At 31.4% G+C, this 23427-nt stretch overlaps 1 protein-coding gene across 1 annotated transcript; it reads left to right on the top strand.

Moving 5' to 3' along the window:
- Positions 1 to 5192: 5192 nt before the first annotated feature.
- On the top strand, positions 5193 to 19989 carry MEC2_1 (Mechanosensory protein 2). The gene is made up of 2 exons (XM_012937725.2): positions 5193 to 7882; positions 18967 to 19989. Exon 1 carries the CDS (start codon positions 5318 to 5320, stop codon positions 6530 to 6532), a length of 1215 nt encoding a protein of 404 aa, XP_012793179.1. The 5' UTR covers positions 5193 to 5317; the 3' UTR covers positions 6533 to 7882; positions 18967 to 19989.
- The last annotated feature ends 3438 nt before the right edge of the window (positions 19990 to 23427 follow it).

Below are 23427 nucleotides of genomic sequence, written 5' to 3'. Positions count from 1 at the left end.
TTCAACTTTAATTTTAAAGGTAATACAATAAAATAAATGTATGTGTTGTATTATTTTGTTAAAATAGATTGGTTGTTTATGATAGAATAACTGATAAAGATGAGATAATATATGTTGTTTTTGCCGACTAAACGGGAAATTTAGATTGGAATAAATTTGATGGAGAATATAAAATCATATTAATTAGATTTTAATGTTTGAAATTCTGGGAAATAATTAATGGGGAAAAAACGAATAACCGGGATCTTTATGAATGGTACGGTGGAGAGATAAATATTTTATTTTTGTTTATCTCATTGATTTGAGAATTATTTTCCATTCATATTTGTTTCGTTGACTGTTGTTAATTTATTACAGTCTTTTCAGTATAGTGAGATTAGTAGAGATTGCAAAATTTTCATAGTTTAGATCACGAACTAGACTATCAGTGAAAACGATGAAGTATTGGACAAAACATCATGAATCATCATTGGATGTCATTCAATGGTTTCGGGGTTAAGAGTTAGCACAATAGACAGAATCTCCTTATTTCGATTCCCGGAAATGATTTCGTGCATGTGGAATTCCAAGGGACTTCATTAGGTTTCATCTAGATATTACCAGAATGCGAGTTTTGAGTGGACTATTTAACTTCAGGATACTTTCAATTGTGATGCGACTTCAAATGAACAACTAGTGAAAACTGAGGAACAATGAGATGTTTAGGACCACAATCCTACTGATATTTGAGTCAGGACATTAAACCATCACTTTAAGCTAGTTAACTCTCACAGGTCTAAAAGTAATGCCCCTGATGTGTAGCATAAATTTTCTGGTTTCGATACGTGGTACGGCAGTTATTGTATACTACTGTGAAGATCTATAGTGTCAGTTGTTATGTTAAGCCCACATAGCTTATTCTAGCTTCTGGACAAACCAATTTATCCAGTCTTCTCAAGCTACATTTTGACCTTATCAAGTATTCGTTTATCAACCTTGACCGTTTTTATGTAAGCATGTGTGTGTGCGTATTTCCTATCTTACTCACCACATGTCTATAGCTTATAGACTATAAATATTGATTAACACTTTGCTAAATCGACTTGGCTCATACTCCTTCTCCACTGTGCGCATTCAACTTCGCTTTCTTCTCTTCTCTTTATCTCGCTGATTGTCTGTCCAGATCAATGAGTATACAAAATATGCGTTTTCAAGCATCCATTCTCGTATGTCTTGTTTAATTCCGTTATTCGTTAACGCTATTCAAGTCGATGATTATTTACGAGGATTGACGACATATATATATTTCGATAGCAATCAACATACGATCAAATACGAATCAGATTTAGGGCCACTAAACACTTGTTTCAAGATGGAACTACAATCTTCATTATATTCAATAGGTCTCTAACTAAAATCAATTCATGATGTAAATGATTCCAGATAGCGATGTGATTCCACAAATATTGTCATTAGTTGTTTACTTTCTTGTATTTCTTGGCTGTGTCATTGAATATCCTTTATACGTACAGTCTGATTTATCTATTCGTTTATTTTAAAACCACCTAGAAGTTGAGTGAATCATTATAACAAAGTTGAATAAAATGAATTGAGTATCTTTTATGTAATAAATGAAGGAAAACTCAAGTAAGGTTAATTAATGACCTGAAATAATCAATATTTCATTGTAGACTGTAAATATGTAAATTTAATGAAGAAACACGGAATAATTATATGATCATTTTGAAAAATAGGAAATTTTTCTTCACTAATTGAAACTTTCAAAAGCCATCAATTCATAAGTCATTTACACCCATAGTTCTGTTTTAATTTATCGTCAGGAAAGGGTCGTGGTGATTGTTGAATTTCATTGAAATTATGAATCAATCTAAGTTAGACAACCAGTAAAAACCTGAAAACACATTGGTGGTCTAACTTAGATCGGTTCATAATTTCAATGAAATACACATTATTGTTTAGTTAGGAGTTAGCATTTTTAAATAATTGTAATCTATAATAAGACTGTTCAGTTTCTAACTTGTGTGTGTTTTTCTTTCAAAATCATTCTTTTATTTATCATGAAATACGATATGTACTTTCATATGTATGATAACATATAATATTTTAACAGCTACAACTTTAAAGCTCAATCAACATTTATAAACATATAATCACATAGGGGTTTTGTGGATATTATAGTAATTTATTAGTTGAGTTCATGAGTTTACTGAAACTAGACCACCATGGAAAACCTGGAAGCATTGAACGGCCAGTAGAGTTCAACCAGGTCACTTGTGAGATAGTAACTCACTCAACACAATGGTGAACGGTGGCTCAATTTCGTGGATTGGTTGAAGTTAGACATTAACACCGTTGGATGCCGGATCAGTGGTCTAATGGTCAAGCGCTCCCTCACGAGACTGATAGGTCCTGGGTTGGAATCTCGCGAGGCGGAATCATGGATGCGCATTGCTGGGGAGTCCCACAGTAGGACGTAAAGGCCGTCTTGTACTTCCAGCTTTTCCATGATGGTCTAGATTCAAATGACTCATGAACTCAACTATTAAATTTTTAAACTTATTCATTATTGTCTGTTTGAAGTTCATATAATTCTTTATATTTTCACCCTAGTGAAATAAGTAAGTCATAATATTTGGAATTTCATCCTTATTTCTCGAGTCATTTCACACGAAAAGTTATCATTCAGTAAAACTAAATGTTTAAACAGACAGTACCACTAGGGAACAATAAATCTATCAGTCGAAGGATTGAGAAGATATTCTCCAAAGATCACAAATTGATGGAAAGGTGGTAACATATTTTGACTATGCTTTCAGTAATCAAAAAAGTGTTTCCATTACATTGTCATTCAGAAGTAAGTGAACTAGTTTTGCATTGAAACAAAGACCTAAATTACCAATCAGCAGAACTGTTACATAGCCTACTTGTCCCTGTTGGGTTGTCAAGTTCCACGCTTCACTAAAAACCGTAAAAGCATGTAAGCATATACCAATGCATTTATCATTTTAATTTCCCAAGTGAACAAGTAAATAGAGAAGAGAGATCGCAATCCACATATACGGATATCTGAAAGTATATCCAACTGGTTACAAAAACTCATGAATTCCAATTATCTAATAAGAATACATACTAAACAAATATCCTCATCATTAAAGGTTATTTAGTTGAGATAGGCCATAGGGGTGGTAACAAATCAGCTTTTTTCAACATTGTGCAAAAGTGTGTAGGTGAAAATGCTAAGATTCACTAAAGCTTTTGTGACATGGAGATTCAAGTTCCATTTATGTGTTTAAAAACAGTTAGTTCTTCTTTGAACCTATTCCGATAACACTGACTTATTATCCAGAGTGATGTGACTCTTACTGTTCTCCTTATTATGAATATTTTTTCTGACCTTATAATTTTCCTAGTTCGAACTTTAATCATTTACAAACATCTTAACAAGTATATGTGTGATTGGACTATTCAAGGTGTTTTGAATTAATATGTTACATAGTTCTGATAAACTTCATCTCACTTCATTATCTTAATATGTTTCATAATGAGGTGCATGAATGGTTCACACTGGTTTATTTCTAAAATTCATCACACTTTTTTCAAGCTTGAAAAAAGAGTGGGCAGTTTTACCTAGGTTAATTAAGTTCATTGTCAGTGGGTATGTCACACGATGGCTACTGTTATGTTCGTTCACTAGAAAGACATCCCATTTCTAAAATATAATGGGAAAAGAACTAAAAAAGTGGATCATTTATGTTGTTTTTCGGCGTGACTATCACTTATGAACGAACCAATCAGATATAAGATAAGAGGTCTAGGATTTTGGCACGAAATTCATTCATCCATTTGGCTAAATAGAGTTTTGACATTTAAGCTGATGTCAGTTCGCGATGTAAAACCTCAAAATCTAACTCTTAACTCTAACTATCAACTGTAAATCATAATTGTAATTCCTCACACTGGTTTCTAACCCTCATTCAGTCCTAGTTAGTAGGTGGACATTCTCAAGGTCAGTTTAGTGTCGCCCACAGGTCGTCCATAAAGGTACAGTAACTGATACAGCCTTAGAAAAAAGAGTTTTTCCTTGTGTTTTTTTTAAATATTTCATTCCATGCTATAATCAGTAATTTATACTTTATGTTGAAAATATAAAAAATATTAATTGACCTATTGATGTTATCTACATATTGGTGAAATTATAGATGATTCTTTCTTGAGTTATTTTGAAAATACATTTGACTGATACTGAAACTACCCTAAAATAGTTGTAATATATTTGATTTGGTACGATTTGAATTATCTTGTCGTTGATATCTTGATTAGAATTTCATTGGTCGTAGTTGCCATATGTGGGTCGTTTGCAGATTACCCTATGTACAATTATGACATAAGTCTGTGTAAAATGGATGAAATGTGGCTATCAGCGGAATCCAAGATGAGCGTTTCCCCTTATTTAGGACTTGTCAGCTGGATATACTGATATTCCAGAGTTGATGTCCACTTCGAGATTCGGACTCAGTACCTTTCGTTTCAAACGCCGACGCGTTATTAACTTAATTCATAATTCCAGGTAGCTATTCACTTGTGTAACGATTACATCCATCTGACCAATCCCAAATAAGACGAAACGTTCATCCATTCACCTATTTTATATAGAGATTTAATATATTTCGAGTATAATTATTGTCCAGTTGAATTCTCAAATAGTTGTATGGATAAATAATTCCTTCATAATAATAGAATTCATTTAGTAGCTTAGCCATTAGTTTTATGTTGACTACTGAAACTAGCATTTTATACTTTTATAACACCTAACGTAATAATAGCTAATCTTATCGTTTTGATGGATTATCCCATAAATCATCTCTCAAAAAACAGTATAATTAAGCTTACATAATTTGCAATTTGAGTTTCCATTTGACAATAAATGTAAACTAAGGCTTCCATTGGTTACCAACTTTACAGTTAACATACTGATTGTTAGACGGACATATGAGGATAGTCAGCTAACTATTCTAACATTTATCCCAATGAATTGATTGGTCAATAAACTAGTTATTCCTATTAAATCGATAGGACAAATTTAACTATGATGGAAGAATGTATGAAGGTTACAAAGATCGTGACATACACACATGAGTATCATACAAAATCATTCTTGTACGTGAATAAAGTGTACTAAATTGTTCAAATGTTCTGGACAGTACTACTAACTGTTAAATGAATTGCAAAACTTGTCAAATGCACTGTATAAATACAGATTGTTGATATTCAAAGAATCTGATAAACATTTAACAGCTTCTAATTGTGACTTTAAAATATGCCTTCGGTTTCATTTGCTTCAGATACACAAAACACAAATCCAGGGGGAATGGACGCTAATGCACGTAAACCACCAGCCCTAACTGGCTATCAAGTAGACCGCGAAAATGAAAGATCAGGAAATGTTTCAGATCATGCTAACGAATCAACCCAGTTGCGTGTTCCAGCTTCAATGCCAACATTGGCGCGTGGATTTTCGCTTGTTCCTGAACGTCTGGGCAAAAGAGGATCCTATAAACGTCAAGGCAACAAAGGAATGTTTGGTTGTGAGGCTGCAATGCAGCTCTTAGCTTATCTAGCTGCACTGTTAACCTTACCATTTTCCCTATTTATGTGTCTCAAAGTGATTGCACAATATGAACGAGCTGTCGTATTTCGCCTTGGAAGATTAGTATCAGAAATTCCTAAAGGACCCGGTCTTGTATTCATTCTACCTTGTTTGGACAATGTCAAAACAATAGACTTACGTACATTCACATTCAATGTACCAACTCAAGAGGTTTTAACAAAAGATTCAGTGACTGTCGCTGTCGATGCTGTTGTCTACTATCGCATATTCGATCCAGTGATGTCAGTTGTCAACGTGGAAGATGCTAATCGATCCACTCGTCTTCTAGCTCAGACTACATTAAGAAATGTCCTTGGTACAGTGGATTTGTACCAACTTCTAACAGCGCGTGAACAAATTGCTCATTTAATGCAAGATTGTCTAGATACAGCAACAGAGACATGGGGAGTAAAGGTTGAGCGTGTCGATATAAAAGATGTTCGTTTACCTATTCAGTTACAGCGTGCTATGGCAGCTGAAGCAGAGGCAGCTCGAGAGGCCAAAGCTAAAGTAATTGCTGCTGAAGGTGAACAACGTGCATCAGTAGCTTTAAAAGCTGCTGCTATGGAAATTGGTGAATGTCCCATCGCGCTTCAATTACGTTATTTACAAACATTAAGCAGTATTTCAGATGAGAAAAATTCTACCATCATTTTCCCCCTACCTATTGACCTATTGAGTTTATTCCATCAAAATTTCAGTGGAAATAATGGAAGTTCAACTTCTAGAAATGATAGTGTACTAAGTACTATAGGTAATGATGAAATTAAACGTATGACAGAACCCCCTCCCCCACCACCAAGAGAAAATCAATCACAACTAACCACTTCACGTACATTTACCACCAGTCAAAAAACTGAATCTGCTGAAGAAGACTTAATTTAATAAATAACTAATCGAAATATTCTAACACATATACATCATAAATATCAATTTAAATTGAAGGAAAATCATTCAATCGTTGACATTATAATTATCATCACAAAGAAAATTTAGTTTATTCCAAGTTAATATTCATTTCTTTCCTTCCAATTTATCTCATGTATGTTCATTAAAATAAAAAAAGTGATAACAAACAATAACTCATAATTTCTTTTAAATTCAGATAAATGAGGAATAATTATATTTGGATTTAATTATGAAATACATCGATACAAGTATAAGATCATTATAAATGATAATTTATAAAGTGAAATAATAGTCAATTAATTATTTTCAACTTTTAATTCATTGAAATATAGCATAAAGAAAATCTCTTTTCTCCCTTTCTCTCTATTCTAATCTCTCCCATTGATTCTTCACATTTTTTTCTTTCTTTTTTGTTATTAACTTGTGTAATTGCCATAGTAACTAACTCATTTAATGAATACTATCTTCTTCTTTATTTGTCTAATTTGTAAGTATCTATGTGTTAAATAACAAATGGAAAAAACATTCTCATAAACTGGTTTGTTCTATTTGTTTGTTTTTTCTTTTTCTTTTCCTTTATATTAAATGATAATTAAAATCATTCGATAAATTATATTGATCCATCTAAATGTATCATTTGTCTTTTTCTTCTTTCCTTTTACATTTCTCTTTATATATCCGGATAGTGATTTTCTAACATTTTATTTTAGTGAACTATTATTGATTTATATGTCTTTATATATCGTTCATTGGTAAGTAGATTATCGATTGTTATATTTTTCATTATAATTTCATTAATAATAGGATAATGGTACATAAGACATTGTATTCCATTTCATTATATTAGATCTTTGCGATGTTCAATTTTTACAACGTTCTTTTTTCTAAAAAAACAAAACAAACAAACAAAACAAAATGTTCTAAACAATTTGCCCAGAATAGAAAAAAAGAAAAGTAATAATCATCATTATAAGTAATATCTATATGTCTATATACGAATAGAAGTAGATATTCCAATTGAAATTCAACATTGTTTAAATGATCATTAAAAAGTAATTGTACATGATTCAATCATTTCATTTGTTTTATTCTTCTTCTTCTTCTTCTTCTCATATTTACTGAATGAATATTGTGCGAAATAGTACTGAAAAGAAATTTGACATAATGATAAAGAAAATAATGTCAATGTATTTATTAAATTGTATATCAATAATATATATATATATATATATATATATATATATATATATATATATATATATGGATTAGAAATGAATTTATCTGTTATATTTGTTTTAATGAAATAGATTTGGGATACCTAACATTGTAAGTTTAGAAGGTGTTTATTGTGAATTCATATACATTATATCTTCATGTTCATGAGAAGATAATTTGAAAGATTTACTCTCTATTAGATTATTAAATCGTTAACATGAAAATTTTGAAATTGATTTTCATCAAGAAAGTATATAGCAGTTGATTAACTGTTTTTATGGATTTCGTCGTAAGTTCTCACTGATGACACAAAACAGTATAAAATCTACAAATCTTGATATAGATTGGAAAGATAAATAAATTTAGACTGCACTTTCAACCATAGTCTATTTTGCATATGGTTTTATAATTTTTGAAAGATTTGTTTATTATGATATTAAATACTGCTTAATGACTCATTTTGTTTAATCGAGTTTATTTTGAATGAAACTTACTTCAACGATTGAGATCATGAGTCAATTGAAGCTAGACCATTATGGAAAGCCTGGAAGAACTGAACGGCGATTTTGTCCTATTGTAGGACCCCTCAGCAGTGCACAACCCTGATCACGCCTCGAGAGATTCGAGCCCAGGATATATCGGTCTCGCGCGTGAGCACTTAACCTCTAGACCACTGATTCGGCATCCAACAGTGTTAATGTCTAACTTCAACTAGTTTACGAAATTAAGCGATACATACACCATTGTGTTCAGTGAGTTACTATCTCACAACTGACCTGGTTGAAGTCCACTGCTTCTCATTAGAACTCCATGAAATACCTCTTGAAGCCAGTTACTAGTGAGCATATGTTGATTAATATCAGAAGGGTTTTGTGGATATTATGGTAATTTTAACGGTTGTGATCGTGAAACTTATTTATTTGAAAAGTTGATAGCTTATATATATATATATATATATATATATATATATATATATATATATCCTCCGTAACTCTCCAGAATACCGGTGTGGAGTTGTACTAAGCAAATACTTTTGATAGCTTTCTCAACCGATAGTTATTCACTATTTTTTATTTGTAAAAATGGGTAGACTGTACAATGTATGCACAGACATTAACATGTTCGGCGCACAATAATTTATGAACGAACCAATCAGGTATATCTTAACAGGTCTAGGATTTTGGCACGAAATTCATTCATCCATTTGGCTAAATGGAGTTTTGGCATTATAGCAGATGTCAGTTAGTGATGAATACTCTAAATGTAATGCCTTAACCTAACCATCAACTGTAAATCAAAATTCCAACTTCTCACACTGGTTTCTAATCCCCATTCAGTCCTAGTTATTAGTTGAACACTCTCAAGGTCACTTTGGCAACGCTTGAAGGTTGTCCATAAATTATAGTCTCACCATATGTTCAATTATGTAATTAAAGTATGATGTCAAACCTGATCCTTTAAGCTTTTAGATTCCAGTGCATCAAAGCCAATTTATGTAAACGATTCGATCAATAAGCATGATTATTTACGTATAATTTAATGGATTTAATCGCCATTCTTTCAAAACAGTCATTTGGAACGAATGTCAGAAGAAAATGCTTGAGTATGAAACAGATTCTTTGCAACTCTAATGAATATTGCCATATATTTATATAAAAAATTATCCGAAGTAAAACAATTATTGTAGCTAAGTTTTGACTACATAACTGTATTACTCAATCGATGAGTAAGACTTAGTTCAATCACAGTGAATAAAACATTTATCTTCATATCATAAGTAAAGCTTAGTTTTGTGAAATTTGTTGATATAGTCACTTATTATTCATCATTTGTGGAATCAATGTCGCTATTTTCAGCCTTATTATTCATACATGCAAGTAATGATTCGGGTGGTCAAACTGATGGCTTGCATGTTTTGTGACAGAATAAATTCATGAGTAAAAAGTAGAACGATGAATTAAGCATAAAATTGGACCTTATCGACTAAATACTTTGTTTGGCTCATTAGTTGGAATCTTGTAATATATAGCTGTGAAATATGCCGTTTAGTATATTTAAATATTGATATCTGCGGTGCATCACTCACATACGATGGTGCTAAGATTAAACATAGGGTGCCGAACCTAAAAAGGAATTCGGCTGATAAGACTTTGAACCTTCATCCACCGGCTTTTTTGAGATATGGCTTGAATAGACTCAATCAACGCCTATTTCTACTCCAGATGTTTACTGATGTGGGTGATGTTAGTCTGTGGTATAATTTACTATTGCTTTTGGTCGTGTTTATAGGTTCTGACTATTTGACGCGCTCACTGCAATACCGACGATCAGTCGCTGGAGACGCCGAGAAACATGATTCAAGATAAGTAGAGATGAATTTACCTTGCATAACTCATATATCCTCAGTTTAGAAATTATTAAGACATTAAATAAGAAAGATTAGTTCAGCGACGAGTTCTTTTTTCGGCGAATTCATTTTCAAAGCTGAATTCGCCTAAAAGAGAACTCGTCGCTGAACTGATCTTTCTTATTTAGAAATTATTTCACATTTTTTTATACTGCTAACGCATTCCTACTTTTCGAATCATTTTGCCTAATATTTTTCTTACCATTGATACGATTTTAATTTCGACTCGTTCAAGATTCATCTTGTAAAAGGCCGTACACACTTGTTCCATGTTCTCCTGTTACTGGGAACTGATTGGTAAACTGATCAATGAAGAACGACACTAGATATATCGATTAAGGTTCATCGAAATAGCAACTTTTTGTAAATATATATATAATACGTTTTTGGAACTTGGATACGAACGGTTTTAATGAGACTAGATACATATCTTTTTCCTCTCTTAAACACCATGTTGAAACTAAGTTAAAACTTGCAAATAATTCATATTTGTTTATAAATGATAAGTATGATATCAAAAATTAATCGTGGATTAACAAGGTAAAAAAAAGCATAATTGTCTCATTACTCTGTAGTTCTAAGTTGTTTACTTTCCTATCCATGTATGGATACATATACATGTTAACTCGTAGACTTAGCAGCATTATATATGTCTATTTGTTGATAGTAGAGTCGATTTCTATTTATCTTAATGTCGATACCACTAAGCTTTACTATATAATAAGATTTTATATAAATTCCAATTTATTCTGTCATCCTACTTTCGCTTATTGGTTTAAGAAAACGTTTTCTTTAGTTTCACAGTGAATTAGCATTAACGCTAATTGTGTTAAGATCACATTGTACGTTTTTTTTTGTACACGTACTGCTTCAGTCATTTGGTATTTTATGTTCTAACACTGTTATTGGTGAATAATTATACTGAATGAAATGAAATGTAATTATGAATGACTTATCATTCGAAGACAAAATATCATCATAATTAAATATAACATCTGAATGGATTAATTATTCTGTTTATTTTAAGGAAACATTTGTTATCAATAAACAAATGTCATAGCACCAATGAAACTTAAAAAAACTTTTTTCTAAATCTTCTAGTAACAAAATTTACATTTGAAAATTTTATTTAATTAGAAAAATAAATGTGATTTATTGTATGTTATCAGAAGGGGATTTGGTGGAGATTGTAGTAATTTAATCGTTCCTAGGTCCGAGGTTCAAATCTCGCGAAGCGCACTGTTGATGAGTCCCATACTAGAACGAAACGGTCGTCCAATGCTTCCAGGTTTTCCATGGTGGTCTACCTTTAATTAATTCATTAATTCAACTATTTATTGTTTGCACTAAATGTACACTAATTTTAATAATACTTATCTAAAAAGAAATACGTTTTGATTCTGTCAAAATTTTAGTCATTGCATTTTGTATTTCTCAATTTCATTTTGATGAAATACATCCAATGTAACATATATTGTTACTATTATTATTAGTGGCTATATTCAATATTATATTTTTAGTACAATATAGAATTCTCAACACAAAGTATTTCAACAAGATTCATTTTCTCATTTCTTGGTCGATCCTTGTGATAACTATTGTGTGGTCGCTAGTCAGAAGTTAGCAGTTCAGGATTCGATATGTGAATGATGTGTATTCTCTTCGATGTATATTGCCAGCAACTATAATGTCTCTGATTGGGCTGTTTTGTAATTTGTACAGCAAAATGTTGTAAACATTTCACAAACGCACCTGAATAGGTTATGAGACTAATAGGCATAGTGATGTGTTAGAGCAAACAAATATTCAGATGGCAAGAAAGGGTAGCCCAGATATTCAAGTAAACTCCCTAACAATATTGGACTACAAAAAATAATTTTCAAAACTAGCCAGAACAAAATAATGATCCGATACCATCTGAATTTCGATTATGGTACAAAAAATAACCAACAAATAGTTTGACATTCTTTTCCAAAACGTTTTTTAATCAAATAACTGTTTATTATGTGTTCATTCAATGGAAATACTCCTTAGAATTTCTAAATAAATGTTAGAGAAGAAAAATTCAAGAGTAAATCTCTCCACTTAATTGACTAATATGTCAATATATATGAAATACATTATGATCAGTAATAAGCTTAAATAAGACTTTGAATTAAGTTACTAAACAAATATCTAATAAGTTATGAGTTACAATTTTTTACGTCTTTATTTAACATACTTTATATTTTAAAACATATTAAGGCTAACGAACACATTGATTGAAATGAGGAAAATGAACCATTAGATTCCGTTCGACTTTGTAATCGAAATCTAGTGTCCTCTCCACCTTTCCAGAAGATCTGTGGTTGATTAACAGGCATGTACTACTGAGAAGCCTCAAATGAATATGAAATAGTCATTCAGTGATTCATAGGATTGAAACGTTGGGTATTTGATATCAATTTACGCGAAACTCTAATTTTGCTATTCTTAAGAAATATATTTTGAATAATAATATCCATGAACAAGAATAAGTTGGTAGGCGTAAAGACAGAAGCAAAAATCTACAAGTTTATCGTTTGGGCGTTAACTATTATTCAACATTCCATTTTAAGCGCATGACCCTTGATTTTTTCGAAATTTTAGTTATTATCCACATATACAACATACTTTTAGCACATTCCATAATAGTGAATATATGATGTGCACTACTTATTAGTAGTATGTGGTACGGATTATAAATGAAATCCTTAGTAGCGAAAAATTGAAAAAAAGAGAAGTAAAATAGAGAGCAATCGGAATAACAAAAAATTTAGAAGAATGATGGCGTATGTATAGGACAATTCAGGGACAATGTTCAAATGATATATTAAATATATGATTTTCATATTTTATAAAGGCACTGTGTGAGCTTACATGAATTAATAGATCGATTTACCTTACCCTAATTTTCGTTCACTACAAATATAGTTCGCATATCATTCGAACAGAAGTTGCTTAATAATAACGTAACTTCCTAAAATAGTTAATAGTGAATACCGGCTGTCTCTCGGAAATAATTATAATTTCAAATATATATGCTATATGGTAATATTAAACAATAATTTGCTTTTTGTTGTCAAGTGTTGAAATACTGATAATTATCCACAAATTGCTTTAGGAATATTGAATTCATTTTAATTAGAATAATGTCAGATTTGCACTGCATAGGTAATTACCGTCAATATTACAGTCAATTTATATAAAAATTGTGCAGGAAAAATAATTTAAACACTTTGAAGCACTAGGTTTTATCTATTGTTGTTATACAACGTTTCAACAGATTTTTCCACCTTAATAAACAAACATCACTAGTCTTGTATTTTACTTTATGTTTGTTATTTATTGTTTAAGATATTATTTCGATTTCTCATCACAAACACCGTTGAACTATGTAATTTAACGGTTTACGGTATGGCCTGTTAAAAGACATAGAAGAAGGTAACTTACCACCTGACACAGCATAACGCATCTATAAATTCCATGAGGCTGGCAATTCTTATAGGATTCACACGTATACCACACAGCATCAAATAAAGGTAAATTAAAAAGTATTCCAAAACACTAAAACCAGTGTAAATGCTATAACTAGATCAATGGGATCCAATTGGTACTAACAAACATTAGGATGTACATTAATTCAGTTTACTTAACCAGTATAATCAAATGTATTTGAAATAAAAGTTAATCAAATACTGTCCATCATGTTTGTTCATCTCTATCTAGATCACATTGTTTACTACAACTCGTGTATGTATAACTATTTCATCAACTAATGTAGAACTTGGTTTCTATTAGAAAGATCACTTTCTCCACTAATCTCCATCAATCTTAAAATAATTTTCGCGATACATTTTTGTTAGGTTAATTCAAGTTTTAAATCTTTATTAAATGAATAATGACCGGTAAGATTTATCTGCAATATATATGTAGTTACACAATTGAATACCGTAAGCAGTGGATCAATGAACTGATCTTGATTATCGTAAAGAAACCCGATTGAAACTAAGAGAATTCTAGTTTGAATTAATAATCAATAAGATAAAACGACTTCGATATTTTTCAGTAGAGAATTATTTTAAAAACCATGACACTATAAGACATTTTTGTGATTCCTGAAAAATAATCCTTACAATCCAATCACTAATTTATTGTTCTGAAGATCAATTAGAAACAGACGAGCACACTGAGTTGTATAGAAAAGGTGACTTGGATTAATTCAACGAAGTTTCATTATTGGATTTAAAAAGGAAGGGATACTCAATGGTGTTTCTAGATGACAACAAAAAACGCATAGAGTTTGACATAGTTAAACAAAAGGTAGACGGTTGTAAGTATCTGATCAAGAAGCTTGAACTTGGATAGCGTGCTAGTTATCACTTGTGATCAATTGATAGAACTCGGTCAGTACTAGGGACTGGACTAATACTCAGTGATTAAATAAAGTCTTACAAGAAATCTTTCGATATCTGAATAGCTTGTAGGTGACACCTCTGAATAAAACTCTAAGTAGAGGGGATATTGATCTAACGGGAAACTTTGGTCTCCTTGAAAATGGACCATCCTGACGAAACAAATAAAGAAAAACAATAAATTTCAGGTTTCATGGCGGCCCTCTCCAAAAATCGTTGACATCTGTTCATATAGTCTTGCTATCACACTGCAACATGATCGATAGAAGTGGCTTAACCATGACGGCTAAACAAGATGAAAATGTTTATTAAGTGGCAACTGACGAGTTTGAAGAAAATTAAAAGTACTGTTTAAAAAGTGGAACTATAGTTATCATTCACATGCAGTACAATAATAATGATTTTAAGGAATTGTTATTTCAATGGTGGTCTAGCTTAGATCGACTCATGAACTTCACCATTAAAATTTTTATTTCATCAACTTGTAATAAGACTATTCGAAACCTTCTCACTTATAATTTATGATAAATTTCAGTCAATCGGACAGAGGTACGAAAATTTTATAGTCTTTACAACATTATCATTAAATTGAACCTTGCCAATTCATCATTAAGAATGATAGTCTTTAAATAAAAATGATTGTTCGAAATTAATAAATGTTATGGTTTTGTGGTTTAAGGATCAAGTTATAAAATGTAGAGTTATTAAAATTAGAAGTGTTTAGCTTTGCTTTTGTGCCTGCTTTATACACTACGCTGAACAACCAATGTGTCGTTTATAAAAAAAGGGGACTTTTCATAAATGGAATTATCAATTATTTCTGTATAAACTTTCCACTCTATTACCAATATACTTGTTAAGCACATACCTCAGTTGAATGGTTTCTGACCAATAAATGAAGCATCCAGGTTATTGATAACTATTCAATAAAAGAATTTTTATCCCTTACTACTGACCAATGTAAATTGGCACAAAATTTCTTAGAATAAACCACTATCCATCATTGCTTACAAATAGCTTGTGAATTAAGGTAATATCGAGGCATACACACAGTATACATATATGCCAATAACAGACTGATCAATTGCAGTCTTAAACCTCAATGGGAAGATACAAGCCAAACAATACCAAGTAAATACACTAAATAACATAAGAAAAAACGCGTTGTTTCAAAGCTTTTACTAAGCTAAATGTAGTATTCTGATTATAAAGATTACGTCATGTATGTTCATAAATATTTTTACATTAATCAAGAAACTCACGCTTCGTTTTGTTGTTTTCAATACAATATGTTTACTTACTACTCTTAATTTCTCTTTTTCATAGTATTAAATTTTGACCTTAAATTTCAATATGGAATATATTTAACGAAGAAACTGAACGAACAACATAGATAATATCTATCAAATGTAGTTCGCTTTAAACTCTCCAGGTAGCATTATTCACAGTGATAGACATTGTAATAAAATATATAAATAGATATTTTTAGAAGTAGTTAGAATAAATGATCGCAGGTGTATCTATAGTCTATCTATAGTCACTCCCAAATAGAAATATTCTAGTATTGAGATAACCTCATCAAAATTCATTTCCTATCTTAAGCTAAATATATATTTCCGACAGTCTATTATTTAATTAAATCAAATAAAAGAGAATAATATTGTCTCTATGACTACATTCAAAAGAATTAATTCACTGTTAATAAGTAACGATGTCAATATAGTTCACCTAAAAATAAGTATAGCAATTCTTTATACTATTTTGAATTTCGTTTTTAATTTTTTTATTTCAAATCTGACAATTTATAGTTGCAATAAATCTTTATTGTTGTAAATATTGTAGACAATTCCTTTACTTATTTTAATCTTAGATGATTATATAACATCATTTTATGGACCTTTTACAACAGTCTACATGAACTCATTATTGTTTATTTATTTTAACATATAGATATTGGTACAATGAGGCACCAAATACATATGTGCTACACAAATCTCATTTGATGTGTGAAGGCTGTGATACTGCCCGAGTGCCCAAATCGAAGCAAGAAAGTAAGTGAACGGACAGAGGTGAAAAAAGAAAACAAAAATTGTCATTTACATCAGTATTCCGATAAGCTGTACACAAAAACTGTACAAAAGTAGACAATTTACTTGTTAAAATCGTGAAGCAGTTACACAAAAACAATTTGATTTATTTCCAAACGAAATAATAATTCTTTTATCATGTAGGTATGTATGGGGTGTGGTTCGTAAGAAAAGCACCTGTTTCAGTCTGGTCATCCGGACGGTATCCCAGCCCACACACAAACCAAATGATAACTACTACTGGCCTCATTGTTATTGTGTGGCACATATGTATTTGGTGGTCCTTTGTACCAATGTTTATGTGTTTAAATAAATAAATAATGATGTAGGTGATATCAATATTTGCTACTTTAAAAATTCCATGATCTGAATAATAATTTAAAACAAGATTTGTGTGAAACATTTCAGCATAGAAACCATGTACAAGAATTATTTGTATTCTATGTTGTAGTTAATAATTAAACTATAATGGATAGTATTACAAATGGTTTTTGGAATACTTTTCATTTATCACTAATTAGTTGTATCATCAAAAATCTAAAAATATCGTTTGATTTTCGATCGCTACATGTATCATACTTAAGGCAATATTCATTTCAGATTTCCAATCTTAATTTTCCAGTTCATTTGTAGTTCCAATTACTATGTTAAGCCCACATAGCTTATTCTAGCTTATGGACAAACCAATATATGCAGTCTACTCAAGCTACATTTTGACCTTATCAAGTATTCGTTTATCAACCTTAACTGTTTTTATGTAAGCGTGTGCGTATGTATCTCTTATCTTACTCATCACATATCTATAGCTTATAGACTATAAATATTGATTAACACTTTGCTAAATTGACTTGGCTCACATGCCCTCTCCACTGTACGCATTTCACTTCTCTTTCTTCTCTTCTCTTTATCTCGCTGATTACCTGTCCAGATCAATGAGTGTACAAAATATATGTATACGTAAATCCATGAATTCCTTCATTCACAAACGTGGTTTAAGTCGACAATTATATATGAGGTTTGGCAACATGTATGTTTTAATAACAATCATTCATACGACCAAATTAGAGTCACAGTTGGGGCTGATTTTCGTTGATATTTCATTGATACTTTTTCAATAAATTTAACTCATCCTTACTTGTTCACTTAAAATATATAAGTAGTATACGTAATACCTTTTGTTTAATCTCGATTTTTTAAAAATGTAGTCACAGATACTTTAAAGGATTTTTATAGTTTAAATCTAATATTCAAATATTTGTTATCGTTTGTATAAGAACAACAGAATTAGATGTTTAATATTTCATAAAATAATACAATCAACAATCCTAATATGATTCCCTCCCAGTGTTTTTCTGATTTGTGATGTAATGTCTTATAAATGTAGTTGTTTAATTTTTCCTATATCACAATTTTCACATCCATCTCTTTACATATAGCAAAATAATAGATTCAATATAGTAGGATTTATGAAGATTGTAGAATTTTCATAATTTTGAATTACAAACTGATTTTAGCTAAACTACCGGTAAAAACCCAAGAGAGCATTGAACAAATATTTTGATCAAGCATACAACAACACCTCAACACTAAGCATCCATGATTTAATATTAGTTTAAAAGTTTCCCTACATCTTCTTTTCTTTTTCAAACACAACTATAGAATTAACAAACTAAAGTGTTGTAGAGCCAGCGAAATGTCACTAAGCCCTAGCCAAATCATCCGGCAGTTGGGTCATTGAATATCGAGCAAATCATCGATCCTCGTCAAGGTCAGGGACAACCAACGCGCATCAGTTAATCGTATGCCATGGACTGGCCCATGCGGCAGTGGTCTTACTTTCGCTTGTATCTACTTTATCTAATGTATTTCTGTATTAACGTCCTCTGTGTTGTATAGTCTTTAAAGCATCTATGGTACCTTGATACGTCAATGGGGTAGTCCATGTAAAGCGCTGACCACGAGGTGTGACTTCGACGTTAACTAGTTTGTTACACCATTCACGTCTAACTCAAGTAGGCCTCCAATCATTTCAACATAGATCATCTACGTTGGTGATCTACAGTGTAAACAACCAAACTGAAAATAATATTTTGTTAATAATATAAGACACTATTTGAATTCTCTACACAACGATAACAATATCAACAACTAAGAAACTGTGTAAAAATTTATTTTCATCCCCTGTCAAAAAAAGGTATTTCAATTATATTAAACTATTTCACGTAAATTGAATGAAAACTTTTGTTGTTTTTTTCTTTTCAAATTAAGGAAGATCATGTAATCAGTTGATACAAAATCTTCAAAGAGAAATTCTTTTATTCAATCAAAAGAACTTGGCTGTAAATAAACAAATCTGAAATAATCAATTACTGTATATGTTAAAATACCTGAAAATGGATCAAAAACTTATCATCACCTTTTGGATTTCATGCAACTAGAATGTCGGTATATCTGTGTGTTTACTAAGAATGTTATAGTTTCTTTTGTTGATAAAATAAGTAAATTGTTTGACTATGGATTAGATAATTAAATAAAGATTTCAAGTGATTTTCATTACACTGATTTAATAATCAAAATAATCAAATGTTTGTCATTTTGGTTATCTGAATATGAAAGAGATATTTTGAAAAGAGCAAGAACAAACATCCTAGCAGAATAGCATGAATGATAAAGGGAACTATGTGTATGAAAGAGATATTTGTTACATTTCTCATTGCATTGAAAAACTTATGATAACGTAGATGAAACACTAAGTAGTTAGATCTGTTTAATCCATTTCAACTTATTGTAAAAATCAATATTGGTTTTAATCACCAACAATTAATATGATTGTTATCAACAGGTTAGATTCGATTGCTTCTGTTGTAACGCGTGGACTGCAGGTTGGATGCGCAGCGTATTTATCGATCGATTCGGTGACACGGGGAACACGTAAGGACGACCTAGTGCCCTGATTGGTCCTGCTTCCCTGTCTAGCCCAGCCAGTTGAGTCTAGAACGCAAGTCACAGCCTCTGAGTTATGAATCATTGTATTTCAGACATACTCTATTTATATACTAACCAAACAAACCACATCGTACCATAAAAATAGAAAACAACATTTACACAATATGTAACGAATGAATTAAATAATTGCCAATAGGGGATGTACATTTAAAGTCCAAGGCCACCATAGACTTAACATGATAATTATTGGTACATTCCTCTGCATACCTAACAGTTTCATTGAATTTAAAATAATAAGAGTTTCACACAGTTTTGTTAATTGCTTATGTAACTTAAAAATAGACTTCAGAGTTACTAGACAAAATATTTATATACTTTATGAACAAGTATTTTGAAATACCGAAATTTTCATTGTAGTCCGTTTACGAATATCTGAGATTAATTGTAAAACAACAAAGCGTTATATTCAATGAATTATGTATTGATTATAATAGAAGTAGCCTATCATCCTTAAATTACCATGTTTTGTTAACTTAGTCATGCTGAGCGAACGTAATCTAAAACTAGACTATACTACCCTGGTTCCAAATTCTTGTTATTAATTTAATATGTACTAGAACAATTCCTGATTGAAATGTCGACATATTAAAACATTTATAACCTGTTTACTGTAATACTAAATAGTTTCTTATTTTGAATAAACAAAGAATAACATAATTATTTTTTTCTTTATAAAGCATCCATCACATACTGTTTATCGATTGTTGTCATGTGGTTGAAAAACTAATCAATATAATTCATCTATTGAAATGGTTAAAGATTTTTTGTGATATATCCCTATAAAGTAAAACGGTATATTATAATACGTAATTTTGTGCTATGTCGGGATGAAAAGTCAAGATTTGATTGATTACTCACTATGATTTATATTCAACATTAATTCCGTTTAATTCAATTTGGTGATCACTCAGTATAGTATTTGTTTTGTTTTCCCCTATGACATTTTATTCTGTATAACATACGATATTCCTGTAGACACCTGTTTCTACCTCAGTACAATGGAAGATGGTCGCGCAATTTCGTGGATTGATTGAGGTTAGACATTAACACCATTGGATGCCGGCCAGCTCAGTGGTCTAGTTGGTTAAGCGCCTGACGCGAGACTGATAGGTCCTGGGTTCGAATCTCGCGGGGTGCGGGGTCGTGGATGTGCACTGCTGAGGAGTCCCATACTAGGGCAAAACGGCCGTCCAGTGCTTCGCGATTTTCCATGGTGGTCTAGCTTCAATTGACTCATGATTTCAACCAAAAACTTAACAATCTCCACAACACCTAAACTGAAATATATGATTTATATAGCAGAGGCTGAGTTTTTTGTTCTTGACTTAACAGGCAGGGCTAGAAGAGAAGTAGAACCGGTAAAGACTCTAGACTGCTCGCACGGGTTTTGTGCGTCGTTGGTTCGATCGATAATTCACTGTTCTCTAATTCGCGGTACCATTACGTTATACATTGACAAAGCACACAGGTCACAAGTTATAACAATCGCTCGTGCTTCTGGCTGCTTGCGGAATATATTTCCCCGTTTCGAACTTGGACTTCTCTCTCTAGTTAGCAGGGCTGGCACTCATCAGGATAATTAGCTTATTGGTTTTTGGTCACAGTCTTTGTTCTGTTCTCAGACTAGGTTAAATCATAATCACTTCAAACATAGCATTTTGATTGACATTGGAAACCATTTTTCAAATGTTGAAATTGTTGACAATAAAAATGATAAAATCTTGAAAATATTAGTGTTATCTAAAGAATTTATTATTTAAAGTAGAAAATTTCATGTTAACAACATGAATTTTCCTTCAAAACTAAACAATTCTAGAAGAAAATAACAGAAATAAGATAAGGTGATTGAAGTTTCTAGGTTGTGTTTTTTACAATTATTTGGTTTTTATTATGCTGTTATGGATATTCTGAACTGCTTATGATCAGTCTCTGTATGTATGTTCATTAACACTTGGATTTGAGTGAATCCGGATGAAATGCAAAACAAAAGTACCTCAACAATTCAGGTCGATATTGACAGGGGATTTACTGTCATTTTAATTATTATAGTAAATATTGCTAAGAGTGTGTAAAATATTGCAAAATATGAAAATTAACCGCATGAGTTTCAACATATCTCGGTTTATCAGGATGGGTTTTGTGGACATTTTAGTAATTTCAACAGTCCACATCATGAGTCCATTGAAGCTAGACCACCACGGCAAAACTCGAAGCACTAAACGACCGTTTCGTCATAGTATCGGACTCCTCATCAGTGCGCATCCACCATCCTGCCCCCCCCGAGAGATTCGGACCCAGGACCTATCAGTCCTGCGCGCGAGTGCTTAACCATTAGACCACTGAGCTGGCCGGCATCCAATGGTGTTAATGTCTAACTTCAACCAATCCACGTGGTTGCGCCACCGTATTCAGTGAGCTGATATCTCACAACATATACGGTTGAACTCCATTGGTAACGGCTTCTCACTGGAACTCCAGGAAATACCTCTTGAAGTCAGTCAGTAGTATTTTCAAATGAAATATTCGAATTAACGGCAAAATAAAAGAAAAAAGTACTTTGACAGTGTATTGTGATTTGTTAATTTATTGGTTTGTCCTTTTAGAATACCGATCTTTAGAGACTTGGGAGTTCTAATAGAATTACGAGTTATGCACTGTATTTATATATGACAAAAAAATTATGTGAAGTAAGTCGTAAGGTAACGAGAATATTCAATTATTATTAATAAACCAGTTATCTAACGTTCGAATTTGAGCAGAAAGTATAAATTAACTGAGAGATGTGTAAAGACATAAAATGATTCTATCAAGGCACAATCAAACTTCCTATGTATTCAGTTTTCGATTGTGAATATTCTTATAAAAATCAATGGGTTTACATCCAACTTTTGACATATACATTCATTAAAATCTCAAGTTGATAAGATTAGTTATTTCTAGGGTGGTGACGTGTTCGTAAAAACATTTCATTTTATCTGCTTATTGATAAGAAATAAGGCTAAAGGTAATAAGTTAGTGGTAGAAGGTGAAACAATAAACTCTGTTTGATTTCTACCTTCGGTAAATGAAATAAACTTCCTTATTGTAGGGTTCTGTGGAATTTTTATAAACACTCGTTCATATTTTATTGCTTTCACCAACATTACAAGATTATTTAATTCTTCTTTTAAAGATAACCTAATAATTTATTTTTGGTTAATACTAAACATTATTATCACTAGTATCTAATTATATGAGTAAAAATTAAAAGGACCGAAGTTTGGATTTTTCAAAGTAAACAAAGACTAAACGATTTCTGGTCAAAATAATTGAATATTGCATTTGAACAAAAAACTCTCAGCAAGTAAAAATCTTGAAAAAAAAATATGACGAGTGACATTGTGAATTGAGTCCTTTTCTAATTATATATGTATAGATGTGTATGCTACTTATATTGACAGATGCAAGTAGTATGTAACACCATTCGTAAGTGGAATGCATACCAGTAGAAGATTGGGAAGATTCAATTGAAGAAAACAGAGAATAATTGTAGTAAAAACAGGATTGAATGAATCATAAAGCATATAAAGAATAACTGATGGAAGCTGTACAAATGATGTATTTGATGTATGGTTTTCATATTTTATGTAGGTATATACATATACTTACATAAAAGTATTATTTAAAATACAAACAATACATACGAGATAGAGAAGTGTTTCTTCATTTAATTGCGCATATTGT

Source organism: Schistosoma haematobium, chromosome 1, assembly GCF_000699445.3.
Source record: "Schistosoma haematobium chromosome 1, whole genome shotgun sequence".
NCBI lineage: Eukaryota > Metazoa > Platyhelminthes > Trematoda > Strigeidida > Schistosomatidae > Schistosoma > Schistosoma haematobium.
This window is presented reverse-complemented; position numbering and strand designations above follow the sequence as displayed.

What these genes read in the sequence shown, in the direction of transcription:
- MEC2_1 (XM_012937725.2), top strand. Translation starts at nt 5,318, where the DNA reads ATGCCTTCGGTTTCATTTGCTTCAGATACACAAAACACAAATCCAGGG.